The 26,750-nt window shown below is 33.5% G+C and overlaps 2 protein-coding genes and 1 non-coding gene across 5 annotated transcripts; all 3 read right to left on the bottom strand.

The window, feature by feature from the left end:
* Positions 1–42: 42 nt before the first annotated feature.
* ABCD1 (peroxisomal ABC transporter 1) lies at positions 43–15,871 on the bottom strand. Of its 3 annotated transcripts, XM_068618223.2 has the most exons (28): positions 15,706–15,871; positions 15,407–15,538; positions 14,088–14,226; positions 12,216–12,483; positions 10,880–11,104; positions 10,037–10,234; positions 9,433–9,887; positions 9,165–9,303; positions 9,000–9,078; positions 8,295–8,533; positions 7,880–8,184; positions 7,695–7,800; positions 7,446–7,604; positions 4,386–4,485; positions 4,202–4,310; positions 3,822–3,912; positions 3,632–3,756; positions 3,361–3,510; positions 3,189–3,261; positions 2,580–2,760; positions 2,341–2,499; positions 2,060–2,218; positions 1,734–1,970; positions 1,197–1,357; positions 985–1,037; positions 828–906; positions 504–600; positions 43–421 (listed from the first exon to the last, which is right to left on the bottom strand). In XM_068618223.2, the coding sequence occupies exons 3-27, from the start codon at positions 14,147–14,149 to the stop codon at positions 514–516; spliced, it is 3,999 nt and encodes a 1,332-aa protein (XP_068474324.2). In that variant the 5' UTR covers positions 14,150–14,226; positions 15,407–15,538; positions 15,706–15,871; the 3' UTR covers positions 43–421; positions 504–513. The 3 variants fall into 3 exon arrangements, with proteins under 3 accessions (XP_068474324.2, XP_068474325.2, XP_090150847.1); XM_068618224.2 differs by lacking the exon at positions 15,407–15,538 and having other exon boundaries at positions 15,706–15,826; XM_090294721.1 differs by lacking the exon at positions 15,407–15,538 and having other exon boundaries at positions 43–600; positions 15,706–15,862.
* Positions 15,872–18,219: 2,348 nt separating this feature from the next.
* Positions 18,220–20,217, bottom strand: LOC137815155 (cell wall integrity/stress response component-like protein). The gene has a single exon (XM_068618219.2). It carries the CDS (start codon positions 19,724–19,726, stop codon positions 18,440–18,442), a length of 1,287 nt encoding a protein of 428 aa, XP_068474320.1. The 5' UTR covers positions 19,727–20,217; the 3' UTR covers positions 18,220–18,439.
* Positions 20,218–25,099: 4,882 nt separating this feature from the next.
* Positions 25,100–25,184, bottom strand: TRNAM-CAU (transfer RNA methionine (anticodon CAU)). The gene is given in 2 exon segments: positions 25,100–25,135; positions 25,147–25,184. It is a non-coding gene; the product is annotated as a tRNA-Met (tRNA).
* Positions 25,185–26,750: the final 1,566 nt, after the last annotated feature.

The raw sequence follows: 26,750 nt of genomic DNA, 5'->3' as shown, positions 1-26,750 counted from the left end.
AGAGGATGTTATAAATTCCATAAACATCCAAGAAAAAATAAGTGAAAAACATAATAGATTATATTGTTATATATAATCAATTGTTTTTTTGCGTTATAGAATTATTTTTTCAACTTGTTTTCGAATTTCTTCTCTTCCTTTGTTTCCGTAATTGGAAACAAACACACTCTAAGAACGGCTAGTGTTTGATGCCGATATATAGATAAAAGAATATTAATAATTACATTCGATGATTACAAAATATGAATAAGTATCCACTACCTAATAATAAAAAGGGGGAAAACACTGTACATGATTGATTATATACTGCAGAGATCAATAAAAGGTGGTGCGCTCTAACCTTGTCATCACCAACCATTCTGGCTATTTTTTCTGGTTTTGTTCGTTTGCCCCCACAAGTCTACGGAGCAAAAAATTGAAGCTGCAGCTTGCAATGAGTGTTTATATGTTTAAGAATGGGCAGCATCTAAAGTAGTAACGATGGGAGTCAGCAGTAACAGTACCTCGCGAGAATCATTGCTTTATCGAACGAAGTTCCCAGTTACCCTCACCATCAATCAGACGCAATTCCATGGAATGGTATGGTATTAAAGCAGGACGCTGAGAAGACAAGAGGAAAGGCAATTATTTTTTGATAGTGACGTGAATGGTCATCAAATTTTCAATTAGAAGTTAACCAGCTAAGTTAAAACTAAATATAAATCAAATAGATTTATGCTTGCCAAATCCCCCATTTTAGATAAAAAAAAAAAATAGTGATCTGCTCTTGTTTCTCTACATTTACTATGATAAAATTTTAATTTTTGCTGGTAATTATAGATTCTTACTTGTGAGGAAGTAACAACTGTGATCCCCATTTTGTTCGCTAGCCCATAGAGGTGTTCCTCGACATCAACGCTAGTTGCACTGCCATCAATATATTTTGAAGTCAGTATTAAAACAATTCCGCATGAGAGAGAGAAAGGCATAAGTAATCATACATACTTGGTACACTCGTCCAGGATACCAAATTTAGGCTTATGGAAGAACAACCGTGCCTTAAGAACACAAGATAAAAGTTACAATCCAAATAGAAAAAAAAATCATAAACAAATTATAATGTCTTCCTCAACTGAGGTTTAAGGCTATATTATATTAGTTTTTGTAAGAAATTTAACAAACTCATGGTAAAATAAATATAGGTTAGATTTACATACCATGCCTAACCTCTGCTGTTCTCCAAGAGAGAGAATGTCTTCCCAGTTTAGATTAGCATCCCAGCCTCTATTGTCTCTTTCTAGAAGATAATTCAACCGAACATTTTCTAGGATAACTTGCAAGTGTTTGTCCAACAATTTTCTAGAGTCATGGTTCTCACCTGAACAAGATTACAATGATCAGCACTACAATGAGGGTGGAGGAGGAATCCTTTAAATGATTAAAAAAGAAAATGTTATTGTTTCACAAGAGAACATGGAAAGAAATATTTTCCAAATTAAATTTAAAGAAAGAAGAAATCTTTAATGCTGTCAACATGACTAACATATAAATTATTTCATGAATTGTTACAACTATATCACACCTCGGAATGTTAGCTAGTAGAGACCAATCAAAAGCAAAGCAAGAAGCATAATTTTAAACATTAGTTTAGTAAAAATGAACGGCTGTGCTGTGCCTAATGCATAGTCATGTAACATCATTTTTTATCGACAAGGGTATTCTGGGTCCTGTGTTATTTTATGCATCCAATATACCTTTTCCGTACATCTTCAATGCTCTCAACTCTGCTTCCTCACGGGACAGTGGGTATATAATTTGATCCCGCAATGTTCCCAAGCAAGTGTAAGGACGCTGAGGAACATAAAAGATGCCACAACCTGATCCAGCCTCTAGATCCACATCGTCAGATGGTCTAGAGAGTCTTCCACTCGCAATTGGCCAAAGTCCTCTAAGAACTCTGAAAATGGAACTTTTCCCACTTCCATTTGGACCTTCGGAAATAAGACACACTGTTTAAATTCGAATCACGAGAAATTTCACTCTTCTAAAAAGGAAGGTACAATAAAATAACTATACGAACCAGTAACAAGCAGGCTTCTATCAAGCTCAATGTCCCATGTCAACTCTCTGGCCAACATCTTCTGGGAAGGGGTTACAATATCAACCTTAGAAAAGGAAATAGCATCTTTGGCATGATAATCCCTCATTGGAAGTGTAATACTGCTATTGATAGAGTCGTCTGTATCATCGAAGATATGGTTAACACATGGTGACTGACTGATTGACTATTATTTAGATTTATCGCTGTAAAAATAGTAAGATATTATTTGATGTTTTACTAAACTAATAATGATGAAGTACCAGATTGTGCTGCATCCAGAAGTTCTTCAAGCTCAAAAATCCTATTAATACCACCAGAAAGCTCTACAAACTTCCTGTTCAATTCAAGAATGTCGCCAAAAGCTAAAAAGCTTTGAGAAACAACAGATGCTAAGAACCTCAATGCATGTGCCAGCTCACCTGTAAGATAGTACAGCGTATCTCAGAAGGGGTAAAGCTGGTGATAAAGAGAGTAACTGAGATCAGTCCAACAAACCTACCCTGAGTACTTATTGATGCTCGGTCTCCCTTATGTTCCATAGCATATAATAAGCTCAGCAACCAAGTTACATTATGTGGGAGTTGCTTAGTGATAAAATCATCAAGTATACCAAATAGCCACTTCTTTTTTAGGAGGTATTTGGAGTGGGAAAGAAGCTCCCTAAATCTTGATTCAACCATCTGCACAAAGTTAAGATAGAAAAATTTACAGCCTGTAATATTCAATGCAAAAAGAGTAGGGCAAATAAAAATAAATGAGGCATATTTTCCTTTTAAACCCAGAATACAATCACATGCCCCATACTTTGAGCCTTACATCATCAACTAAATTTCAAAACACCAACTCATGCAAAAGTTGTGCAATTAGGATTAGCTTGTTCAAGGAAGCAGAAAATGAGATGATTTTGCCAGGTAAAGCCGTATTATGGTGTATCCAAAATTTGAAGGATGAAGTGCAAATAAGTTGCATTTGCACCTACTCTGAAGCATTCCACATTTTGATTGTGCTGAAGAAGTGCGAAGTAATTTTCATTCTAAAGCTTACACAATCTAAAATATACACACCCTTAAAGTAAAGAAATTAAACAATGTTTAGATGAGACGCTCACAGCTTTTTCTCGAGCTCCACCTCCAAAGAAAGCAACAGATTCAGCATGAGTACAGAGCCTTTCGTGCATGAACCTACCAGAAGCACAAAGTGTAAAGGTCAGAATCACTTCAACTGCTCACACTATTTGTCTAGTACCATGATAGAAGCAGCAGAAGCTCTAATGGATTCACCTAAATATTCCTTCAAGTTGTTGCTCTTGGCTTATCAAATCACCAAAATCGGGAGTAACAGTTCTTAAAAATCCAAGACCAAGTAACATGTAGGCATAGAGTATGGCAACCCCCCTCTGACCTGTTAACAGCTTCATTCTCCACGTGAACCTTAAGAGAAATAATAGTTCGGAAAATCAACAGAAAAAAAAGAACAAGCATCAGACATGTTCAAGTGCTTACATGCTAGTTGTAAAATATAACAATTCAATTTTAGTAATGAAGTTCTCACCACAAAATATCCACAGATGGCTTTACCAATCCAGTGACTAATCCAGACAAGTCTGATGTTAACTTCTCCAAGTCTTGAGTTATCCTCTGATCCGCATCAATATTTTTGCTTGTCATGTGAAAGACCTACAAAAAATATGCATGTAAAAATTTGAAACCAAACCAGTTTCTGATTATTCATATTCAATTACCTTGTAGAATGCGTTGTTTCTCAAGTAGTTTTCTAACAGATGTTGTGTCAAACGGAATCGCCACCCCAGTGCTAGTCTGGCTGTCAAGTGCCTGAAGAACAGGATATTTGAAAGGTTTGTAACATCAGCCGTGCTTCAATGCTTTAGAATCTGTTTAACTCTCTCTCCCTCATATATATATATATATATATATATATATATATATATATATATATATATATATATATATATATATAAGAAAAAATCCCATTAAATAATGATATACTCCTCTTTAAGACATAATAAACAAAATCATCAAACTTCAATGGCAACCACGTTTGAACCAGTCACTGGTGGAAGATACAAGAAACTGAGGTCCTGGATGTACTTGCAGTAACTACCTTATAGAAGGAGCAATGAAAGCAGATGCAGCACTTTGAAGAACACTTAAACCAATTAACCGAATAAAGGAAGCTTTATCCTGCTCCAAAACAAACTTCACAGTGGTACCTGAGAAAATAATTTTTTGTTTTAACAATTTACACATGAATCTTCAGAATATTGAATAGTCAATAGAGAAAATACCATTTAGTGATGCAATACGATCTGAGACCCATGTTCGTGAAACAACGAGAAGAGCAACGGCAAGCAGTTGTGCACCTTGTTTATCAAGTATAGTGGGTACCTGAAATGAAGCAGTCCACACAAGAAAAAATGTGCCTGAAAAATATTGTAGTTATAGATCAATCAAAGTACATTGTATACTCTATACAAATGCTTGGGTCCTGGCAAGTCATGAAGGAAATAATGCACAATCAGCCATGTATATGCATTCACTTCATGCCATCGATGTTGTGTGATTTCAAAAGCATCACTTAAAGTCATGCTTGGTCTTACTATGATTTGTTATAAATTATTCATAGGCCTTCGCCTATTAGCTTAATATTTAATTGCATGACGCACCCTTTTTCAATGACTATTCTACTTCTAACATACAAGTAGGTATATGCGTCGTCCCATTTGAAAAATACAAGGGGCTTGTTAGAGACATACATGTTTGGTGATAGAAAAACCTAGCAATAAATCTGTAAATCTGTTTTATTGAATGGGAGGATGAAATACAAGGAAAATAAGAGCAATAAGCTTCAAAGTCAGAATTCTCAAGAATAAAATCTCAAAATAACGAACTCACCAGCCCTACAATATTCCTTTACTGCAGATGTGAGGACTCCATCACTACCTCTCACGAAACTGACTCTCTCCCCTCTTTCTCTATTTCCTTCCTAGGAAGAGACTGAGGTAGGCCCTGCGTGTTTGGACTTTTAGGTGTAAACTTTCATTGCCTTCCCCGTGTTGGGCTGGTGTATTTCTATCTGGTCTAACGTATTTGGTGGGTGGGGTGGGCTGGGGATGTGCAACTTTGTGATAGCTTTAAAATTATGGATAATTAGTGTTTGTTTGGTTCAATGAATTTGGTAATTGATATGGAATTAGAGCTTGGGATTTTAATTATACATTTTGGAATTGGAATCATAATTCCATTGTCAAATTCCATGAAACGTACAATTAAAATAAAATTTTCTCAGTTCTTAACCCATCCCCTCTAAATAACAAATCCTAATCTGACCTCACATTGGGCAAATGTTTTCTTTGTTTTTGCCGCTCTCACTGTGTTAGGCAGAGGGTCAAGGTCAGCTACAAGCTTGACCTAAAACCTTAGTTAGTATATGAAAGGAGAAACTGGAGACCGTACAGGAGAAAAATAGAACGTGGTTAAGTCTGTTGAGTCAGTTATGGCAGGTAGAGAAAAAGGGTATAGAATATAGATAGTCAGTGAGGAATTATGAGGGTGTGATGTGAGCAGGTTTAATATGTTGTGATAAGGATAGATACTTGTTCTTGAGCAATTGTATTCAGTTCAAGACAATAAAAATCCTTTCTAAATTCTAATACATTTTTTATTCCCCTCTTTTCCCTAATTTCTATCACCCCTGCTTCCAATACCACTCTCATTGCTGCTGCCAAATCACCAAATGTCATCTTCACTACCATGGTACCATCACCACCACTGCCGGTGTAACAACACTTATCACCATCTACACTTCACCACTCAATTGACCACCACCATTGTCCTTACTCAACACCTCTATTGATATTTTTTTTTACTGAAACCTGATGTAATCAATAACATTACCCATCACCTGTAATCTGAGGTGCCAAAGTGGAGTAATCTCACACTATCTTTTTGTACAATCCAAACAAACAAAAGAATTAGAATTCTAAACCAATTTCAATTCTGAAAAAATTAGAATTGAAATTGCAACTCTATAGGCTAAATGCACACCCTTATTTCCTGCCAAAAAAATCCTCCATACATGCACAGAACCCATATGTGGGACATCATCCAATGATTTAAGATTTTAAAAAAGTGGCCTTTGTATGCTTCCTCAATAAGCTGCTAGGTCAGATTTTTGGGTTCCATTATTATGTTATTTATGATGAAATAATTTATTTTCAGAAAATTATGTTGAGTCCCTGTTCGTGTTCTGTCTTTGGTTTGAACTTATGTGGTTTATAACTTGGTTGCACTTTAATGTTCAAGTCTTACAAGTTTTGTAATATTGGGAGGTACAATTGAGGAAGAGAGAAGTAGAACAAGTCAAAAGCAGCTTTCTCCATTTTTCTTAATATTCTGACAAAGGATTTTAACTTTCATTTGGATGCTGTGAGCAGTGTGCATCATTGATACTTGAAGTAAACCAGTAATGAATGGGAAAATAAAAGAGGAGTTTTCAGCCGCATTTTAAAGCTATACGTTTTTTTACTTTTCAGATTAAAAAACAATAAAAAGAAAAGCAGTATAAAAATTTGAAGAGAAAATCATAACCATTAGTTTCCCAACCAAAAAAAGCCTGAAAACAAAATTGCCAACAAGTTAACCAACCTAACACCTACTTTGCTATCAATGACCAGTATAAAATAACTGTCGGTTGCAGGGGTAACTCAAGTACATTAAATTGATTTAAGAAATGTCAATACAAATGCTAGGGGTTATAATTACCACAGCCAAATAACAATACCTGAAAGTTTCACAAACAAACTCTAATGTTGTGATTGGATGAAGAATTTTCAGAACATGTTGTTTGAATTGATAATTTAAAAATATTGAAATTCTTGATATTTATGAGTATTTTTTAACTTAAAAATTATAAAATTTCAAATTTTGACAAAAAGATAGGATTTTGAAATTGATACTCTTCTCATTTATTAAATCTGTCTTTTCTCTCATTAAAAATTTAAAACTAATTAATGTTTTATTTTAAAGTTTCAATTTTTACATATATATTTATTTTTTTGGATATAGTAGAAACTAAATTACCCTATCTAAACTAAGAATTTGAAATGTAAGAAGTTTGAATTAATTTTTATCCAAACAAAACAGTTTAAAATGATGGAGGTTTAAATCAAAGCAATTCAAATTTCTAGGATTTCAAATTCCTTGAAATTTTAAAATTCTTCATTCCAAACAGTACGAGAGGCATTGAGAATAAATAACAGTGATGGAAGTATTGAAATATACAGCACACTACTACACACACAAAGGAGCAAACGCCTTATGAGAGCATATTTACAGAAGGTACTCACCAATACTTTGCACATGGCAGCTACTCTCAATGGCAATACCCTTGTATTACAACGGAGTTGGGGAACAACAGAAGGTGAAACTGTATGATTCATAGAAGGAGATGAAGATATCACCTCTGAAAAATACGACTGTGACTTTGGACTTGAGAATGCAGAATCCTAGAGAAAAAGTTGTCGAAATCTTTACAATAATGTATGTAAAACAAGAACAATGAAGGCAACTAGAACAAAATCAGAAAATATCTAAACCTTTTTGCTCATGGAAAATGCAAGTTGTACTGCTTTGGCATCACTCTGTCGTTTTGTTTCTGATCCCTTCATCGTATCAATCTCCATTTCCTTAGGAGAGCCCTCCCTGGAGTTTAAATCTTAATCTCAGACAATAACATAACTCCAAAGTAGAACAATAATAAACTGCACAGTAAAGTTCCAACCTTTTATGATGTACACTCCATCCTCCTTCACCATCTAAGGATAAAACCACATCATGAAATGCAACCAATGCTGGACGGTGTGATATGGTAATGCATGATGTTCCCATTGCCCTAACTTTAGCACAAAACCGTTCTTCCATATCAGTAGTCACAGCACTTGTGCACTCATCTAGAATTGCAAATGTAGGCTTATGGTAGAAAAGTCTTGCCATGCCCAATCTCTGTTGCTCACCCAATGAAAGTTCCTCACCCCAGTTTACCTCCTTTTCAGGAGGGTAACGATCCAACAGGTATTCAAGGTCAACCTTGGGTACATAAACACGTAAGTTCCATAAACAATAACATCTACAAAATCATCAATTAACTGCTACATATTTGTGTGAAATTGAGAAAAACATGGGATTGTGAACTTTACATTTTTCAACAGCTCCACCATCCCACGATCTGTGAGTGGTTTAACCTCTTGATCTGCCGTAAGAGGATAAATCAGCTGATCACGAAGTGTTCCTACAGCAGTGTATGGCCTTTGGGGAACATAGAAAATCTCCTTATTAAGATCAGAGCCAATTCCAGGTTTGACAATATGTCCAGATATCAATGGCCAAAGGCCACCTAGAACCCGGAAAAGAGAGCTTTTACCACTGCCATTTGGACCTTCAGCCAAAGAAGCATTAATAACATGTCAAACAATCAACCATCACAAATCACAGTTTAACAACGACTCTTCCAACAAAGAAATAGATAAATAATAAAAATAGAAAGGGGAGTGGCAACACACTTTAAAACACTCCATTGTTAGTCAAAATTTATTGAAAATTTCCAATATAGAGATAGAGTAGAGACTAATTAAAGTAAAGTAGGACCCCCTAAAAATTGTGATTTTTAATAAACTTCAACCAGTTGTTCAAAAAAATGTACATGGTGGTAGCATCATTTAAAGAGAGGGTTCAGATACCTGTAATCAAAAGATTTGGTCCTGATTCAACAATAAAATTTGTGATTTTTAATAAACTTCAACCAGTAATAGAGACTAGAGGATGTGTTCAAATGAATGTACATGTTGGTAGCCTCTCCCTAGAAAGAAAGGCCAATATTTACAGAGATGGTTCAGTGCAGATACCTGTAATCAAAAGATTTGATCCTGATTCAACCCTAAGAGTCAGATCATCCACCAAGACATTACCAGTGGGGGTCACAACCTGAATTTGGGTGCACCATCACTAATAAAACACGAGAAGAAAATATGAATTCAAAGACAATAGATTGTTGAGCAGATTTGACTTACCTTGACACCATCAAATTCAATGTAGTTAGCTTCACTTATGCAATTTCTACTTGCCTTCCTTTGAAGGGAAGATTTCTCATCCACCAAACTTAAGTCCCTTGATACAGCCATTAGTTCACAAATGCGATCAGCATATCCACTGTAATACATACAGATAGGTCAGAACATCTAGACAAAATGGATCTGGTAAAGTATTGTATATAACGCACGCAATAAAAGCCTCTCATATCAACTTCTAAAAACAACTGAAATGAAAGATCTAACAGACCTGAGACGATTGAGCCGTCTTGCACTGATAGAAAGTGTTCCTAGAGACTGAAATAAAGAAATTATGACACTAGTATGATATCTAAGATTGCTTAACATCTCTGCACGCCCTAAAGTTGAGCTGTCGGGCCTTAAATGACCAGAAAAGAAAGGTTCAATAATCAAAATAACAGCAAAAGTAGCACCAAGGTACTTCAATAATAAGTCCTGAATCATCCCAAACCACCAATGGTCATGTAGGACATTATGCACATGCCTAACCAAGGCTTTAAACTTCTGTTGAATATGAGCTTCTTCTTTCCTCTCTCCACCATAGAATGCTATGCTTTCTGAGTGAGTCCTTAATCGTGAGTGAAGCTGCCGATACTCTCCTTCCAATTGCTGCTCTTTAGACATAAGTTTTCCGAATGAAGGAGAGAAATTTCTGATTGCAGCACCAGCTCCGAGTACATATGCCTGAAAAAGCCACAACAGTATATTGAGAAGGCAAGCATATCAGATCTAATATCATACAGCTTCCAGACACACAAAAAAATACTCAAAAAGTATGAATAGAAGTGGCTAATCAGAAATTGTAAAACAGAATAATTCAATTAAAGAGATACCAATATCCAGAAGACATATTTTGGGCTAGCATATGAACACAAACGCCAAGTGTATAGAAGTCCATCAGTAACTGCTGTGAGATCATCCTGTACAATTTCACTCAACTCTGAACAGAACTTTGGCACATCACTGGCAATTCTTTGTTCTGGGTTAGTTATCCGACCATCAACATGTGATATTTTGTAATACACCATGTTCTGAAAGCAAAACGAATGATAAACATGAAGCCATCACAAGAACTAACATGTGTTATAATGCATTTTTTAGGATTTACTCAGCTAATTGTGAGAATAATCTTCTCATAAAATATAAAAGAATGAGAGTGTCAGCACAGCCTACTAGGAATTTAAAAAAAATCTTTTGTATAGTTATTCTACTTTGAGAAGCAAACAGTTGGTCAAAGAACATTCTCAAGTAACTTCCACTTAATACAAGATATGGAAAAACATTCAGAATGGTTCAGGGCAGGAGCAGCCAAGATCCAAAAAATAGCCAGCAGGACCATCTGAGTTTTTTCCTTTTGTTTTACTTATATCTTAAACAAATTTAAATTCATGTACCCCCAAAAAGAACAGTCCATAACCAACTATGATCCATTATCCATATTCTTTAAACAATAGAAGGTATCGTCAGGCAAATTTCGAAAATATAGTAGTGAATGTGAAAACAGACTTGTCATTCATGTAAAACAGAAGAGCAAATAAAAGAAACAACATAGAGAGGATAATAGTCAACAACTAAATATTTAAGACAGTAGGGACAAGGAATATATAAGATGATTAATAGTTCAACTCAGAGAATCTAAAATAGACACAGCTGACATGGAATTTAACAATTTATACCTCAAAATAGTGGGAATGGATAAGCTTTGTCAATATTCTTCTGAAATGTAAACTCAAAGTCCCTGTTATATACTTTGATGTAGAATGAATGGTTGACAAAAGGAAACACAAAAGAATATTTTCTGAAATTAGCCGAAGAAACAACGGTACACGTCGAAGAAAAGCAGCACGAAATAGGAAGCCTTGCACTTTAGCTAGCCTGTTGCTTAAAGCAGTTCGCAACACCTGCAAATACATGCAGTTCTAAAAGTCATTAATTTTAAACTCTATGTCATTTATTTCTTTGGAGAGAGGGTGTTACCCCAATATATCTCATTTTCGTATAGTTTCGGATATCCATATACTTTTCTGTATACGAGGACCAGTCTCTCATGGTTTAGACAAACAAATAAAAATATTTCATCTTTAATTTTCTCCAAAATTTCATTTACTAGCACAGGCTTCAATACTGAGATTCTAAGCGCCTGTGTTCCAACAGGTAAGCAAGTGCAAAATGAAATCTTACACAGTCTGAGAGAGCATGTATATTATATACCCATACCCAGTAATAAAGCCAAACCATACTCATATTTAAGATAAGAACTTAAGACCTATGGTTTTATCAAAACTTCATGCTAATAAGATACCTCCTTCCTATTATAGAAGTATTGTGTTTTTCCTTCTAGACCATGCAGCTATCACTGGGTGTATCAGAGGTAGAGAAACTACGGACTTTGACATGCCATACATATAAAATAATGCAGTGAAAAAAATAAAGTTGATACTTTTTTTATTTATCTTCTCTTAAGGAGGGCTGTTTTTATATTTGAAAACTTGTAACTCTTTCCATTCTGTACTATCTTCTTTCAATATACAAATCATATTTTTTTTTATTTTCCACTCTACAGTCTACACTTTTATGGAACACTCCACCCCAAATCCAATAAAAGAAAAAGAAGAACGACATAAAGATCTTCAGCCAAAGTTCCCAGAGCATCTAATATGACAACCCAGTGTATATAATTTACATACAGCACTCTTGATGTTGAGTTGCAGCAGGAGAATCTGAACCATATCTGCCCATTCAAGGTGTGCATTACAGCCTTCACATTTGGCCCCCAAATAAATGACATCAACAAACTATTTGGTTTTTATTGATCTCTTTTACCAGTATAATGAGTATATATTACATGTGGTGAGCACTAAATCAGGACTAGATTTCATAATTTTAAACATAAGTAGATGTCATAAAAAAACTTGATGAATACACACACACATACATACACATTAAATTATGCCTCATTTAAAAATTGAAGGCATGCATGAAGCATAATGATCCAGAATAAAACAGACTTACCGCTATAGCAACTAAACCTAAGAGATCCCTTGCACCTAATTTCCCCATGTCAGATAGTAGAATTGAAGCAAGGAGTTGGAGTGACTTCAACCCTTTCTTTTGTTTATTGTTTGACGCATTAAGGCCAGCCTCCTCTGTGAATTCTCTATCATTGTTGTGCCCATTGCAATGTCCAAATAAATCAGGTCTATTAACTCTAGACCTTGATTGCATATATGCAGCTGTTCCGCCAGCAATTAAGATACCAGATGCAAGTAATAAAGTTTTCCTGTCATCAACCCCGCGGAGAAAGCATCAGCAATGTTACAGTGTAGATGGAAATTAGTTAAACAATAGGTTTCAGTGGTACAAGTCAGCAACAAAATTTTGGTGTATTATGAGTACAAGATACTATTGCTAATACATGGAAACAGGGTATGAGCAAAGCAAAACAAACATTTCTCAAATAAATGTATAAAGGTAATGTCAAAATCATGAAGAATAGTGCAACATTTTATGCAAATCAATCAACCCAACATAACATCCATTGCCTTTAAAAATAATTGAAGTAATAGAGAAGAAAATTTCAGATCAAATATGAAAAATTGTACAAATGCTTCTTCCAAGACAGACCTGTCTCCTTCCTGGACAATACTCATTGCAATAAAGTCTGCTAAGTTTACATTTCACAATGCAAATAGACCTGATGATTTGGAAGTTTTATGGGTCCTAATGGCACTCCGCAGCAAAAAAAGGGAGGAAGGGAGGCACTCCATGTCTATTTTACTTGTTGGGAAAATATAGAGAATCTATTTTACAAACGACATTTATTAACTACAACAATCAGTTTTGACAAATGGGAAGTTAAAAGAAAAGAATAAAGATTAAGAGAAAAAATCAGTTACAGTACGCAATTATTATAGGAGTAGAATATGGGGGAATTGGAAACCAAAATGGGATGTTACCTTCGTTATTGTTACAGATCAATGTTATAAATTACCAATTTCTAAGAGCTTAAACTAAATTAGCACGAGAAGTCTCAAGATTGCATCATGGGCATTTTGAAATGGTATATATAAGCATTATATCATTCTATCATTCGATCTTCGTAATTTTAGATGAAACATGCATCACTGCTCAGTACTGCCGAAATTCCCAGGTATCATGATTGTTGGGCTTATGTACTCCATTTTGGCCAGACATTCTTACTAAACCTCCACCACTACACTTCTTTGGATTCAAAAGTTACTTAGTGAACTTGTTATCCCTCATTGTGTTCCAGTTGTTTATTGTGACAATCTTAGTGTTGTTGTTGTTAATATTTCTCGTAATCCCCATTCTACATGCCAAGTCAAAGCACTTGGCACTTCATTTTCTTTGTTTGAGAAGAATGCTTGCCAAGCAACTGATTGTTCAATATATTCCTGACATGATTAGTAGTAGACATTCTTACTAAACCTCCATCTCCTACAAGACTTCTTTTTCTTAGATCCAAGCTCGAAGTGGTTGATCTACAAACTGTATTTCACCCACCTTGAACTTGTGGGAGGTTGTTAGAAATATTTCTCTTTTCTGTTTTTTCCTTTATAACAGTTGTAATTCTCTTATCTATATATAGGTTTTTGTAACAGAGAATTACTACTCTTTTTAGTGTGTACACGTTCTTTTAGCATCAGTTTCTTTCTTCATTCAATAGTAGACAAGGCAGAGTATACAACCAGGTGTGAAACATGAACTTCAAAACATACCTAGGAATAATGAGCAGAATAGCTGATGAAAATATAAAATTGATATTTAAGTCAAAAAACAAACAATTTGAGTCTAATAGTAAGCCAGATTCAATGCTTGGTATGAAATTAAGAATCACCACAAAATAAAAGTACAGTTCAATACCTTCTTGAAGCCAGAATACTCTGGCCACGCCGAGTTAGTTGCAACAGTTGAAGAGAAGACATTATGGAAGATCAACCTTTCCCGTATAAAAAAATCAATGGGTTGTAGCTTCTTCTCTTTTGATCACGAACAAGAAAATCTAGCATACATTGAATTTCATACAGAAATGATGAATCAGCAGCCAGAATGCTTTAGGCACACCATGCTTTTCAAATTAATGAGGATCCCAAAGACAAGTCAAACAATGTGAAAATAATGTTTAGGTAACATCGGTAGAGAATTATGTTCTAAGGTTACACAGAATTATGACCTGAACTAATCAAAAGATTTAATCAAATAATTACAGCTTTGAAGCTAGAAACAAAAAAGCCAGTGTTGCATTGCAAGAGCTATTTCTTGAGACTAAATAGCATTTATGTACACTTTAAGGCAGAAATAATTAGGGTATTTGCATGAATCCAAAAACCTCAAATGTGAAAACATAGCCAAGCGGAGATGATGTACAGACAAATATCAGGAAAATTAAAATTATCTCTATTCCATTCCCCCCTGTATTGTTGTTTAATTCTTGGCAGGAACCATTTTTTCCATCATTACAGAGTGTTAATGAGCACACATAAATCTGAAAATACTAAGAAAGTCATATAATCTGCAAAAGGGATGTTATAGTCTGCCTTTCAAAAGTTTATGGGAACTTTTTATCTTCTCACTAACCATTTGCACTAGTAGATTTTACCCACTGAGTGGATCACATGTTCGAAACAGTCAATGCCTCAAAGCTGTTTGTTTCAGACCTCAATTAAGGTTAAAGCAAGCATGCCACTAAAGGAACAAACAGTACAAATAACCCATTTGCCTATCAAACTAGTTAACCTATGACACATGGGTCCCCTTAAACAATCTCCTAATCCGGACTAAGCCCAAATACTAGTACTTAATGGTAAACATAACTATATATCAAATGCTCACTTATTTCTCAAGTACACAATTCAGTCTATGTAAAATACTAAGTTTTGTCACTTTTGATTTGCTACTACTTCGCTCCTTCGAAACCTGTCTTCTTTAAATATTTCCAACGATTAAATAACTTATTGTTTCCGTTTTGATACTTCTATAAGAAATCCTGCTTTATCCATACCCTAGTTTTTTTTTTTTATTACTGACACTGTACCCCTACGCATAAACCATTTACACCACCAAATGCAGATTGCAGACCTTAACGCTGAGGCATAAATCATATAGAAACAAAAAAAACAACCAACAACGCAATAGTATCAATCAAGTAATAGAAAAAATAAAAAGCGACAGAGATTACTAACATTGAAAGGTGGATAACATTAACCATGCTCTATCACGTCGAAAGCATGGTCAGAGAGCATATTCCTCTCTAAAGAATAGATATCATCGATTGTAGTGAAAAATGAAAAATAATACTCAGCAACTACCAGAATCTGCAACGAAGTTACAGTCATTCCATTAAACACGAGAAGAAAACCTCAATTAGAATTACCACGTGGATCATCAACAGATAACAAAGCAGATTCATGGAATTCAGACGTGGTACAGAGTGTGAAGCAGTGAGTGAATTCAGCAAAATAGGAAACATTGGAAACCATACCTGTTGATTAATTTAGTTGAGAAGTGAGTCACGCGTTTGGAGATTGAAAAGAAGAGCAGAGAAAGAAGAAAATGAAATGAGTTTGGGCTTACAGCGGTATGGTCTGTGATCGGGTCGGGTCTAACGGGTTTTTATAGCACCGTTCCGTCACGCCAACTTTGTTTTCAGTATATTAATATTCTAAATTACTATGTAATGTGTTTGGGCACGAAAGTGTAAAATTTTGTGTAGTTTTTACTTAAGGTTATTGCGTACGTCTTTGCAACTCGAATTAGAAACTTTTTTTTATAAAAATTCTGAAATCTGTTTCAGTTCTATTTGAAAACCGACAAGATGTTGCTGTATAAAACTTTGAATAAATGGATCTTTCATTCCATAAAAGCTTAAAAGTGAGTTATTGCGTAGCTCGTGTGTTGCTTTTAGATGAGGTGAATTTTCAATGAGTTGTTGTTGATGGTAACGGTGAGAGTTTGGTGTATGAAGATTTCGTTGATCAAATTGGTTATAGTAGGGATGCAGAATTGAGAGCTACAAGATTATTAGTAGAGATAAATTATGACAGTATTACTGAATAGAAATCTTTAAAAAATGTGATGCACGATGAAAGTATAAAACTCTTTGATAGAGATTACAATTTAAAAAACAACTATCCTTTGTTTATTATATCTTTTAGATATAAATATATTTTCTAGTCTTATAAAATGAATTTTAATTATGGTTTATATAGAAAAAAATATTTTCAGTCATCTATTGGATTAAAATTTCCTAAAGTCGATTTAATGTTATTATTTCAAAATTTCCATTGTCTTTAAATATAATTGAAGATATTTTTTAGCATATAAAACAATCTTAAATACATGTAACTGCTAACTTTAATTATTATAAAAATAATATTGGAGATTCTATATTAATAAAGATATTTCATAATATATAATTAATCTGAAATTAATAAATTTAAGTTAAATTTAAAGTGCATTATTTAATATGAGATGAGAGTTATTGAAAGTGTATAATATCAAAAGTTTGTTTAGTTTATCAAATTTATAGTTTAGGGTTTAGTTCGGTAGACCAGGTTGATTCTGGTTCGCATTTTTTACAATTTAAGTCACTCAATGCGTCTACATCAGTTAATTTAATTTTGAGAAGCATTTGGATTGTGAGGGTGAGTGAGATTTGGAGGCGTATAAACTCTTGTATCTTTTGAAGGTGGAATGTCTGATTACTCTGAATTTTTTTCTCATTTCAATTAAAGGTTTTGGACTTTGATTTTTTTTAAGGTTCCTTCGATCTATTTCTTTACTCTGATTGGTGCTTCAACTCATGGTATGTATGTTTCTGATTAAAAGTTTGTGATTGATTTAGGCTATTTTGAGGGAAAATTAAGTGGTAGACGTTTATGTTTTACTTTTTTGTTGACTTGGTTGGAATTGTTTTTTTTTTGGGACATTTATTAAGTGTTTTTTTACGCTATATATAGTTTTTTTTATAATTTAACTGAGATTAAATATAAAAGATAATTAGAATTGCGCGGAATTAAATAGTGCACCAACATTAGTGACTGATATAAACATGAGATGAATGCAGTATTAAGCAAATAGGGTGTGTTTGGATTGCAATCGTAGAATGAGAGAGATTTTGAGTAATGTTGAGGGGTAAGTACCCTTTTCATGAGATGACAGTGACTTCCACTCACTTCTTCAGAAAGCGACTTGCATCTAACAAGGACGGCCAAATTAATGAGCGCAGGACCAAAAATTTATGCAGAAATTCTTATGATAGCATGTGGATATTTTATTTTGTCATGTGTTTGAATGCATGAAGTGTGAGATTTCTCAATCTGCAAGCACTGTTGTGGCTAAGAGAAGAGAATGTAAGGAAGGTTGAACCTGTGCTGCTCAAGTTTCTGCCATACCCCACCGACACATGCTGCTCTACACATTCAAAAACCGTCGGTGCTTCATTAAATTACTATCATGGCCTCTACACCCAAGCACCATTCTTATTAATTTGTTTGCAACCTTGTCTCCATGTCATTTGTTATACCATGAAATCGAAACCCGAATGGCCCGGTCACTAGACACACTAACAATGTTTTGGTAAAAATCAACATCCAAGTCATATCAAGATTAAGGATGTTAATCCCAATTAGAGATTAAAAAGTAGAATTAACATCAATTAGATCTAACTTAGTAATTCTAAGAGGATAAAACCTACTAAAACAGTATAAATAAGAGAAAACTCTCATAGTAAAAATGTAATGTTACTTTGAACCCTAAACTAGATCATATTCACGTTAATCTCATCTAACTTGAGTATCAGAATAGTTTTGCAGATATCTTCTCAGACATAAAAAAACAACCAAAATTAAAGAGATAACGAGAGGATTTCAATGAGAGATATTCAACGTGAACATCATTTGTTGCACACAATAAACCACAAATGTACTTGCGTTACAAAGATTTTGGAAAATTAAACTCTTGGAAAAAGCAAATAATTGATAAAATACGAGTGAAGTGACCCGAAAACAATGTTCATGTTCTTTGCATTATTATGATTTAGAATGATGCATTATACAAATTATACGGTGATCTTCGTTTATTTATGAAATGAATATGAATGCGGGGTGATACAAATCAAAAGCCAGAGTCTTACGACACTTGGCTAGAATAATAGAACTTTGGTAGGTTTATTATTTTAATTTAGAAAAGAAAAGGCGAAAATTAAGTATAATGTATCAATTTTTCTTGCCCTCTTCTCCACCTTCTTCCAAGTAGGTCTTCTTCCTTCTATCAGCTCCGGCAATAAGAGAAATGAGGAAAAAACACGCGGCGTAAATGGCGTGAATCTTCCAATTGGTCTTGGGCGGTTGCTTCAAGACCACCCTGTGAAACACCGTCATGTAGTAATGCAACCCGACGGAAAAGCCCACTAAGGTTTGGGCCAGGCCCATGAACTTGGTGGCGAGCCCGGAACCAGTGGAGAAGACCAAAACGAGGTACATTAGGAGGAGCAAAAGGTAGAGGACGTAAGCGAGAGTTTGGAGAACCTGCAAGCAGAGATAGGTGGAGCGCGAAGTAGAGTAGAAAAACCTCAGAGGTTCAAGGCCAGTGATGAACGAGGAGAGACAGAGAATGAAGAAGTAGATGGCGAGATAGGCTTGGATGAAGATGAGGAGCTTTTGCAGTGAGAAATAGGCTTTGATTTTGTTCAAGAGCACTGAGGCCAAAAGCAGAGGAATCAGAGCGAAGGCGCAAGAGAGTAAAGTGGCAATGGTGGGCGCGTACTTGTTTCCGACGTAGGGTTTGAACCCTTTCGTAATCTCTTTGTTGGCTTTTCTGATGTACGCTTTGGAAGTTGTGGAGATTCGTTCCAGGTCAGGGATCAGTGTTTGCTGGAACTTCATGGGTAGATCCTTGAACTCCGAAACCAAATCCTCGTCCAACTCGTCTTCCATCACCCAACTGGGTTGCTGTTCTTTCTTCTTACCGCCGCCACTCTTCTTCTCGGATTCGGTCTTTTTAGTCGGTTCCTTGTCCTTTGTGGCGGCGGCTTTTGTCGTTTTGTTCTTGCCGCCGCCGCCACCGAGATCCAATGAAGACGATGTCTTGGTGGAAGTGGAATTCAGCTTCTTGGATTTGAAGGTGGTGGAGTTGAGTTTCTTCCCGACAACCTCTGTGTCGGTGATGACCGCGGTTTTGGTTTTGGTTTTGGGTTTGGCTAGCTTGGTTTGGTTTTTGTTGGAATTGGGGTTGATGGTTTTGGTTTGGTTTTTGGAGGAGTTAAGGTTGCTGGATTTGACGGTTTTAGTTTGGTTTTTGGAGGAAGGAATGGACTTTATGAATGGGGTTTGGTTTTTGGTGGATTTGTTTTTGAGGGGTTGTTGAAAGTCGTCTTTTTCCTCATCCAACTCCGACATTCTCCTTGTGGTGGCAGTGGAGGAAGAGGAAACAGAGAGAAAAAGGAAGAAAAGAAGAGAGAGGAGGAGCAGGGTTCTGCAAGCAGGGTACAAGCGTGGAGCCATTTGGATGCTCCAAGATCTGAAGGGCCAAATAGGTTGTGAACAAAACGAAGACAAAGGTATAGAACAGCAATAAATAGACAGAGATATAATTGCAAAGTTATGAATCAATCTGGGAAAAAGAGCAGTGAAATGGTTATGGTTTTATAGTTCGTAGCATAACAATTACGATTCTACTAATAGTTTTATGGGGCCACATGCCATGAGAGAGAAGTGAGTAACTGAAGTTGAGATTGAAAATATTTATTGCGCATGGAGACAGAGAGTGTGGACTTCCTTCACTTCACCACGCGGTTTCAACTTTCAACTATTAATAATAATGAAATCGATACTAATGTAATAAATTATTATTATGACAGAATTCTCTTGTGTCTTAAGAAACTGCTATAACACAATTGGCCTCAGATTTGGAAAATTATGCATGCATATGGGAATTGTTTTCTCTGCGCGGTGCTCGGTGAAAAACAATTTTATATTTCAACAAGAAATAGCAATAAAGCAATTAGGGTGGGGTGAGTGAGTGAGTTCATATACTATGACTTTCGTAGGTAGGTCAATAATTTGAAGGAGTTTGGTGAGGAATTGGTAGAGACAAAGTTTTTAAAGTGTAACGGAATGTGTTCTTCTGGCCCACAATGTCCACAGAGACTACTCCGGTTGCTTTAGAGTAATAATTAGTTCACCCCTTATATATTCACAACCATAAACCATAAACTATATTATAATGGTAAAGAGAAATATTTTTTTCTAAAATTTGATTAATATTGAAAAGAAAATTCTATTTAGAGATCTCTTATTGTATACAACTCTTCATTTGACAATTTGAAAAAAATTAAATGATATAAAAAATTATTAAAATAATGTTATTATTAATTGTTAAATGATTGTAAAAGATGTTAAAATCTCATGACTTATATCGAAATTACATTAGTCAAATCACAGTTATAATTAATGACTTTTAATTGTTATGAAAAATAACATTTTTCTAATTAATTATGTCAACTTTTTACATTTTCAAGTTGAAAAAACTACTTTATAAACTTTATACTTAAAAGCATGAGATTAACACTTTTCAAAATTTCTCTATCTCCTAATATACATTTCAGTAAAAGATTATTTATCATTTTACTTCTAATAATTATAATCTAGATCAATTAACTATTGAGTTATTAACATATCATAATTCTTTCATGACATCAACCCACTCATCTCAATATGAATTACTAATGCAATTATTATTTGTTTTTATACACAAATACATAAATGCATTAACTAGGGAGCATTTATTTTGCTATGCATTTTTAATGAATAAAATTATAATGTAATAAATATAATTTAATGAAATAACAACCATCACAACTAGAAATTGATGTACCAAAAATAATTATATTTCAACATATTGCGAGGGTTTCGATTTTTTAACGGTTCTGTTAATCACGGTCTTTAATTATCGATAAAACGATTTTCATTAGTAAGAACGTAAGAAAATGAAAAGCAGTAACAACCTACGAGTTTATAAGTTCAAATGTTGTACGAAATATACCTTTTTTCCCCTAACAATTCTGCTGGAGTCAAATTTGCCATTTGAGGAAAAGGTGGAGTAGCTTATTTTCTTTACCAAAATATGTTATTTATGTTTTGATAATAAAATATTTTAAGATTTTAAGTTTAATTCATCAAATTTATAGTAATATAAGATTTATATTTATGGGTCGTGAGATAATGGTACAAATGTTATACACAAACTTTGATGATGTAATATTAAAAAATAAACTTTAAGTTAAATTTAATATTATAAAATTAATTATAAGCTGATGTTACATTCACTAACATATTATTAAATATTTTGATATAAACTTCAATCCTATTTTTTAACTAAGATTTATTATATTGAAAATTGATAGTTGTTATAGTAGTACAGTGAATTAGAAGTATTTTGTAAAAGTAATTGTTCAGTCGCAAAATAACACAAAAACATGTTAATCTGAAACGCATATAGTTTTTATTTTACACATAAATAACTTTTAAGACAGTTAGAGTTTTCAGGATCTTTTGATAATTTATAGTAAAAAAAAATCTATTAAAAGAATAAAACAAGTGGAGTAAATAATTACTGTAGCAGTAGCATATGCCTTTTCATCTTGATCTATTCTTATATATTTATATATTTCTATATTTTTTTAATAATATTTTTTATTGATGATAAATAATAGTTGTTATTTGAGATATCAGTCTAACTCAAATGTCAATGTAAAGTTCCATAAAAAAAAATTATATAAAAAAATAATATTATTGCAGTAATTAATGGAATTATACGAAACATTAAGTAGGTGGATAATTAACTAACAGACTATTGACATGTGAAATTTAATAGTAAGAGAGAAGGTGGATCAGATCTGGATGATCCTAATTACATTGCATTTTGCCTAATTACTTCAATTACCTCAAAAACCACCTAACACTGCCTATTGACGTTGACATTAACGAAAAGCTACGCCTTTGACCAGACTACACATAAATAATTTAGGCAACAATTCACTCCCACTATTATACATCAATTTAATATAATGCCACTATCATTTTAACTATATTTAAAATTAATAATTAATTATATTATTTAGTTTTTAGTATTGTAATTTACTTAACCAGCCACTTGCTCTCCTTATTTCCTTCAAATTTAGTTCCATTTATTTATTTTACAAATTATTAATAGGTAAATTTAATTATAATTTAGTTTTACTTTCAAATTATTAGTTATCAATCACAGTGATTCCACAAGAAGAGCCACAAGCTGACCAAAGGTGGAAATTGTTGACTTTTGTTCAAGAAATTCTGCTTTCATGAATCTCATACACACTGATAAGTGTGATAAATACTTAAATAGAGTTTTGTCAAGTTTGAAAAATCAATTTGAACACTACCTGCATATACAACATTCAGTTAATCCTCTAATTTTAAAATAGATATTAATTTTTTTTATATTTTAATAAAATCTTATTTATATTTGTACTGTTAGATGTCCAAATGATTTTGGGACATATTGATCGAACAACATGGAGTAAATGTATTAATTAAATCATATATTAACAATGATTAAACCTGAATGGAAAATTAGATAATACTAACGTTAACAAAATGACACATACTTTAATTTAAGTTTAACAGTTAAATGTTTTATCAAATAATATAAATAAACACAACCACCATCACAAAATACGTAATTATTATAATATTTATTGCGAATATATTAAATATTTATTTAAACTATAGAAAATCTTACTTAGGTGAGAGCTAACAAAAAAATAAACAACTGAATGAATAAATCAATTATTTAGTCGATAACAATTATTTTTGAGCCCCTCACATTATAACAATATATTTTATAATTTTTTAAATATACACACCTTTCTTATATATTTTGAATATTTTTTTTATAATTTTAATAATTTGAACTCACTTTTTTTATTTTATTCTTAAAAAAATATTTTTTTTAATTTTGAAGTGAATGAAAATAAGTGAAGGTTGTTCTTGTCGTGGTGAGTAGCTTCTGGATAGGTAATGTCGGTGCCAAATAAAATCCTGTAACCCTGTGTTCTGGTTGTTTAGCCCCCATTATTGACCTTTTTTCTTCTAATTATTGAAGCTAAAAACTAGTGTCCTCCATTGTTATGAAAAAATTAGTCTGAAAGAGGACATCAACAAAAGCCAAGACAAAACAAGAAACATAAATTTTATGATCCAGAAGCATAAGTGTTTGGTTGTTATTTGTAGTTTCTGAGATGAGAAGAAACTCATGAAAGGTGTTGGGACCCACATGAAATGAAGGAGCATGGGGTCAAATGTTGTGCAGTGTGGTGTTGGTGAATCAACTTGTGTTTTCGAGCCACTCACAGTCAACGTTCCTTTCTTCTGTTCAAATTCAATTATTCCAGAGAAGTGATTTAAGACCTGTCAATTTTTTTGGCACAACGAAGTTGGTGATTTAGATCTTCCAACCAAAAACCAATTCATCAACTCATCAATAAATATTTTATCTTTAGAAATTGTACTGGCATGAGCAAGATCGAGACACGTGGAATTGATTGAGACTTCAGAAATTTGATCGAACCTCTAGAAATTCTCACGGTCGGCTTGACCAGCCGACCTATACATCCATTAACACTCAAACCAATGTCAGTGAAGTTAATCCGTCATTAAAGATTAGGTAATGCAACCCTAAGTGAGATTCACTTCACTAATCAGACCCAATAAGGTAAGTTCATTAAAATAATATAAATAGCACACATACCAAGGAGAAAGGTACGTCATTTATTACTGTGCACCTACCCGAATACTGATTATCCGCTTTACTGACTTGAGTGTCGGAGTGTCTTCGCAGGTACCTCATTCGGTGTTTGCCCGAGACAAAATGCCGAAGGAGAAGCACGGGGACGAGAAGAACCACAATTCATCACCCAACAACTTGTCCAATCGAAGAAGAAAAACGAAGACTTCAATAATTTTATAGGTCTCATCTTCCTAACAAAAAACGTAATACATTAAAAGTATACAATATAAAAATATGCTTTTCTATTGTTTGTTATTCAATAGAAGAAGATGTGAAATTTATCATTAAGACACTCTTAGTTCGTAGTGCTCTCTGTGTGGATTTAGCTAACTTTTTAAAAAAGCAAATAACCTAAAACACGGAACGCGTAGTTAATAAGTCAAACATTTGAGATTCCATTTTAGGTACATTTGATTGTTCTAAAATTGATTTGTGAGTATGAGGGAAAACAGGGACAAACAAAGATTTTGACTTCAATAATTTTGTCTCTGTCAATTCTTGCATCAGACGATGAAGATTTTAACAAAATCAGAGGCTAGAATAAGATATAACAAATAAACTGAGTGTATTTTGTGTGTCAGAATCCTATTTCCATTTCAAGTGAAAAACAATACATATATTTTGTAGAAACACAATGTGGAGTTGGAAGCTAGAGACCGAAACCCCTTCACATAATGAAATTAGATTAGATTCTTGTTGCTTTAAAAATGAACCTTTTATAACCCAAAAAATCTTTTAGAACAAAACCTAAAAGAGAGTAAGAGAAGTGAAAAGATAAATAGAAAAACGTTTCACAAGTAGTGAAATAAAAAATTGTACTTATTCCTTGGATGGAATGGCATCAAAGCAACATCAATAATGTTTGTCCCGTAATCATACTTAAGATTTTTGATCAAATAAATTGAAACTTCACTCAAGATTAAAGGTGACATTATGAATTTTATCTTGAACATGAAATCTTCAGTTTTTTCTCATGATTTGAACTCTGAAAACTAGTAACTTACTGTGAAGCGAGAGACATTGGCCTTAAAAGTGAAAAAAATTGAAATTGGGGTGAGAGAGGCTCGAACTCTCGACCTCAGGATCACTCAGAAGCTATGAGACCTACGCGCTAGCCAACTGCGCCACCACCCCATTTGATATTGCATTGAAACAATATATAAATAAAATAAATAAATTAGTACGGCTACAATAGTTTTGGGCCGAACTAGGTCCATGGTTCACTGGTGGAGACGGACCTGTTTTGGGCCTTTTGGTTGATAAAGATGTCTTCTGTCATTTTATTAGATTGCTGATTCTCCGTATGTTTGTTTTGTTTTTAATAATTTATTTATTTTTATCTTCTGGATATTTATATTTGTAATTATCATAAAGTTCTGGATATATAAATTTAGAAATAATATGTCATTTCTGGATTTCGTCATAAGCAAACATAAATGAGTTTCGGATTTTGATCCTCAACACCACTTACAACACATCATCCCGGACATGAAAATTCATAACTCGTAACTCACTTATGGATATGACTATCTAGAAGTTTAAATGAAGCACGAAAATAACGTTTTGAATATCTAAATTCAGAGTATATAACAACTACTTACTGCATTCGTAAGGAAACATGAAGTGAAGAACAATGTGAATTTTAAATTTTATGTTAGGTGCATGTTTTTTATTAGATATTGAGTGTGATGAAATGAATTTTTCATTTTATTTTTATTTTTAAAAGAAGTATCTTTGAAAAATAAAATGTATGTGAACTACTATTAAATTTAATTTGGTACTTTTTATGCAAAGGCAGTGTTTTTGGTTTTTAAATCAGATAAATGAGTCCATGTAAATAAGTCCGGTTTTAAAAAATCGAAAAAATTGCCTCTTGAAGCATGATTTCCAATAAAAAAATATTTTAAAACATAAATTTGTTTTATTTGCAGTTTTATAATAGTAGAATCCGTGCTTTAAAGCATGATTTCAGTTTTTTCTTATTTTAAATATAACGTGTTATTTAAGAAAACAATCTAGCCATATCTTAAATTTCAAAATTAATCTCTATGGTGCAATTTAAATGTGATGAAACAGCATTATTGGAGGGGCTGGAGTTGCTGAAAGTAACAATAGTGGCAGACAGAATACAGTTCATGAAAACCACATCTGACTCACAAAAGATAACGTTAAAACTCTCTTTCCCTTCAAAATTAACCTTTTCAAACTACAATTAAAAAACCATTCACCAAAATTACTACTTTTATATCATCTTTTATAAATCATATGTACACACACTTTAATTACCAATATTTTTCCATTATGCATAAATAAACTTCCAAAAATTTAAATCATTCACCATTACTACCGCTTTGTTTTTCTAATCATAATAGTAATCATTGATGTGATAAGTAAATCAATGATTCTAAAAGGTATTAGAGATTCCAACAACCGTCCATGTTTAATTCATTCATGCACTTGAACCAAAAAACAACACAACAAATATCTTTAGTTTGATTCGATAGATGTTTTTGAAAGACAAAGCTACGTGTAACTGAAAATACTTGAATTAGCTTTAGAGCAAGGGCTCCCATGGCAAAAGTTCCCTTACCTTAGACTTCAGAAAAGGTTTCAAAGGAAGAATGACAAAGACAGTAGATGGAGTGTTTGTGAACTTCAATGCTTCAAAGATTCAATCTCAATTCAAATCTTTACTTCCCA

The sequence above is a fragment of the Phaseolus vulgaris genome, chromosome 1, assembly GCF_051622355.1.
Source record: "Phaseolus vulgaris cultivar YP4 chromosome 1, ASM5162235v1, whole genome shotgun sequence".
In the NCBI taxonomy this organism is placed as follows: domain Eukaryota; kingdom Viridiplantae; phylum Streptophyta; class Magnoliopsida; order Fabales; family Fabaceae; genus Phaseolus; species Phaseolus vulgaris.
This window is presented reverse-complemented; position numbering and strand designations above follow the sequence as displayed.